A 3674-nucleotide genomic window follows, 5' to 3' on the forward strand; every position below is an offset into this window, starting at 1 on the left:
AGTTCAATCAACGCGGAGTTGCTACAACCCCAAGTCAAGCGCGCGCACGAGGATACATAAAGCCCCGATTAGTGGAGCACAGATTAAGCGAGTCACCATGGAGACGGAGGGAAAGAAGGCGCGGTCGACGTATTTCACAGCGCTTGAGGCGGAAATTCTGATGGCAGCATATGCCGACAGCATGCACATCATGCAGAAAAAAAGTGACACAGCCGCAGCTGCAAAGGAAAGTGAGCATGCATGGCAAAACATAACCGACAGAGTTAATGCGTGAGTGTTAATCTAAACATTGATCTAGGGATCACCACCCATTTAACACGTCATCTCAGTATATGTCGTTTCATTGCCTATGTCATACATTTTATGTTGTGATGTGATGTGAGCGCAGGTGCAACCCAACAGGCCCCAAACGTACCTGGCAGCAAGTAAAAATGAAGTATAAAAACATAGTCCAAACAGGTAAGGTGCAATTGTATTATGAGCCATAGTGCTTGGTCTGTGTGTCCTATGTAAATCAATTGCAGTTAGAGGCTACAGTAATATACCTCCTGTAAGCACATATTGAAATTATCTGAGCACATCACAAGTACACATTTGCCTACTCTGTATGCCCAAATGTGTGCCGTCACAGCCAACAGAAAAAAAGCGGAGGCCCGACAAACAGGTGGGGGTCCTCCACCACCACTCACAGAGGCTGAGCAGTTGGCCCTCAGCCAAAACAGTGGGCGCCCTGTGGCTGAAGGCATCTCTGCGGGGACATCCTCTGTGGCAATAACCCCACAAGACACAAGTGCCTACATAGGGGGTAAATCCAAAACAATACATGGCGTGCATACATCCATTCTGCACAGTCACCTTGACCAAAATGAACTATGTCGTAGTGAAGTTATTGTCCTACTGTCAGAGAATGACAGTTATCAAACAGTCAGGTGAATAAACAACACTGAGACACTTGGAAACTGTTAACATGCTGCACGGGTGAGGGCCCAGGGAGAGACTCACACACACCGAGCTGCAGTGGTACGTCTTTATGAAGAGCATAGCAGTGTCCTTTAATTTTGCATACATGTGTGTGTGTGTGTGTGTTAACCTCTCACAGGGTGAGCTCCCTGTTCCCAGAGACGGAGCGAGTAGTACATTTCGTACTTTTCCCAATAAGAGTAACATATGAACATATACCTTAATGCAACATAAAGCTCATAAAAGCGTTTCCACCCTGACACCTACTGATTTTGCCTTCCCTCAGTGTCGGTTGTCTCTGAGAGCATACTGACAATGAGGTGTATGGTGATTGGTATGTCTGGTAATTGCCATTGGCGCCCACATAAGTCATGAGTGACCTGTATGAACCCCATATACTTCCAGTTGATGGTGATGGTGTACTGCATCTGGTGCAGCCCCCTGTTGAGCCAGACCGACATGCAGTCGTGAGTACTCGTAATACTCCACAGACTACATGTGTCAACAGTAGAACAGCAATGTTGTTAAATGTCTCCACCACAGGCATATGATGACGAAACAGTGACAGCTGCTACAGAGGAGGCCGCAACAGAGCCACACTATGAGGTATACAGCGTACAGTGGAAAATATAACAACTGACTACAATGTGGTACTATGATGACACCATGGACTTACTATGTCCCTGGTAGAGTGATGCTGGAAATGAAGAGGAAGAGGGTCCAGCCACTCCTACAACAAACCTTACCACAGTGGGTTGTCCAGCACTGATTTACAACCAACCTAAGTAGGCATGTACTATGGATGCCAATGCTATGTCCTTTGTTGCAATAGCTCCCTGTAAAGCAGCTGTATAAGACATATCTGGCCAGGAAGATACAGAAGTGCGACATGGAAATGGTGCACCTCCAGCTGCAGATCCAAAAGTCGAAGCTGGAGATTGTACTGCTGGAACAACAGTTAAGGGTGGGTGGAGTGATCATAGATGGACGAATCATGTCAGTGTTTGTACAACATACTAATATACGCATTTATACTTTGTGTACAGGACATACAGGGTGACCAATAAAGCCAGTTGACCACAGTATCTGTGTATTTGTCATGTAACATGTTGGGGTGATGGGTCACAGGAAATGGTTGTGGCATATGGTGTCTCTGACTGCTCTTCCATCCTGTACGTTCGTGGGTGGGTCAGGATGTTCATCGTGTGGATCACTGCTGATGTCTGGTTCAGCTGGACAGTGTTCACCTCTAATCGTGGCAATGTTGTGTAGGATCACACATGCCACAATGATGCCTTTCTGGGGTGACCCTGAGTCTACGAAGGCACTGGAACCGGGCCTTGAGCATTCCGATGGTCATTTCAACTCTGGCCCGTGTCCTGCAATGGGCCAGATTATAACGCTGCTGTGGGCCCGGTTCAGGGGCAGGGTAAGGGGTGAGCAAATAGGGTAGACATGGGTACCCCCTATCACCAAGCAGGTGGCCAGTGAACTCTCCTAGGACAGAAGAATACATGTCAGTGCAAACGTCCCTGTGGCAATTGGTCTCTGTATATTTCACAGTTACTTCGACCCACCATGTCCAAATTTGGTGCTCAGTGTACATTCCCGGAAGATTCGTGAGTCATGTACAGAGCCTGGCCACTTGGCTTCCACATTTGTGATGATGTTGGCAGCATCACATATGATCTACACAGTGCAGAGAACACATATTGGCATCCATTACCATGATGCCATCACTTGTTGGTGTGAAATGCTACAGGGAATTATGTACCTGTACATTGATGCTGTGGAAGGACATTGCACCATTTGCTGAGGGTGCAATGATTGGAATGTGGGTGCCATCTATACAGCCAATCACACCTGGGAACCCTGGAAATTTATGTACCATTTGAGTGGTAGTTCACGTATCACCACATCATGCATTGAGTTTTGTTCATCCTGATACCTGCAATTTTGTGGAATCCCTCTTTGATGAATCTTGTGGGTCTGTGACCGGGGAACACCACAGACGAGTGCAGGAGACGTTTCAGTGCTACTGTAACATTCCTGACTGCCCGACAGACGGTAGCCTTGGAAACGTGCTCAGCGTCACCAATATTGTACAGAAAGCTCCCGTTTGCAAAGAAACGGAGTGCGGTACAAAGAATATGTAATGGACTGAGCGCATGTCCGCGATGTGTCACATGCGTAATATATGGCCTGAGGATGTTATCCAAATAACTTATTGATTGTGCTGAGAAACGGTAACGTTCGCACAGGAAATCATCAGGTAATGATAAAATGTCCATACGCGCTCTGATCACTCTCTCCCGGCGGAGAGCTCTGCGGAGTATTTGGACTTCAAGATCTACTGGCTCTTCAAGGAAGGGACATGCCATGTCTGACACTTCCTACTGTCAGGTTTCCGACAAAGAGGCGGGGACAGTCAGGGTTAGTTGTAGTAAACCTGCTAGGGGGCAGGTTAGCTTCATGGAGTGTGTCGTCATAGTGACTCACTCAGGCTTCAGCTGAACTCGCTTTGTGAAACCGAAAAACCAGAGTTTTCGTTAACTCAGGGTATACTTAGTCAGACTTTGCACTAAACCGGCTTCCTGAAATAGGGCCCAGGTCACATCCCATCTTGGATACCTCATAGTGCCATAATAGAGCACTTTGCTCTCAGACTGCAGAGCTACTTAGGTTTTCAAAATAGAATGTGAGACAGAGCTTTC

General features: G+C 47.0%; 1 protein-coding gene across 1 annotated transcript; it reads left to right on the forward strand.

Annotated features, from left to right (window-relative positions):
* Nucleotides 1–615: 615 nt before the first annotated feature.
* LOC146676894 (uncharacterized) lies at nucleotides 616–2234 on the forward strand. The gene is made up of 5 exons (XM_085380602.1): nucleotides 616–805; nucleotides 1366–1427; nucleotides 1504–1566; nucleotides 1651–1710; nucleotides 1793–2234. The coding sequence occupies exons 1-5, from the start codon at nucleotides 616–618 to the stop codon at nucleotides 2018–2020; spliced, it is 603 nt and encodes a 200-aa protein (XP_085236728.1). The 3' UTR covers nucleotides 2021–2234.
* The last annotated feature ends 1440 nt before the right edge of the window (nucleotides 2235–3674 follow it).

This window comes from Rhamphochromis longiceps, linkage group LG2 (genome assembly GCF_057381845.1).
Source record: "Rhamphochromis longiceps isolate RC_006_pf linkage group LG2, R_longiceps_female_GT1.1, whole genome shotgun sequence".
NCBI lineage: Eukaryota > Metazoa > Chordata > Actinopteri > Cichliformes > Cichlidae > Rhamphochromis > Rhamphochromis longiceps.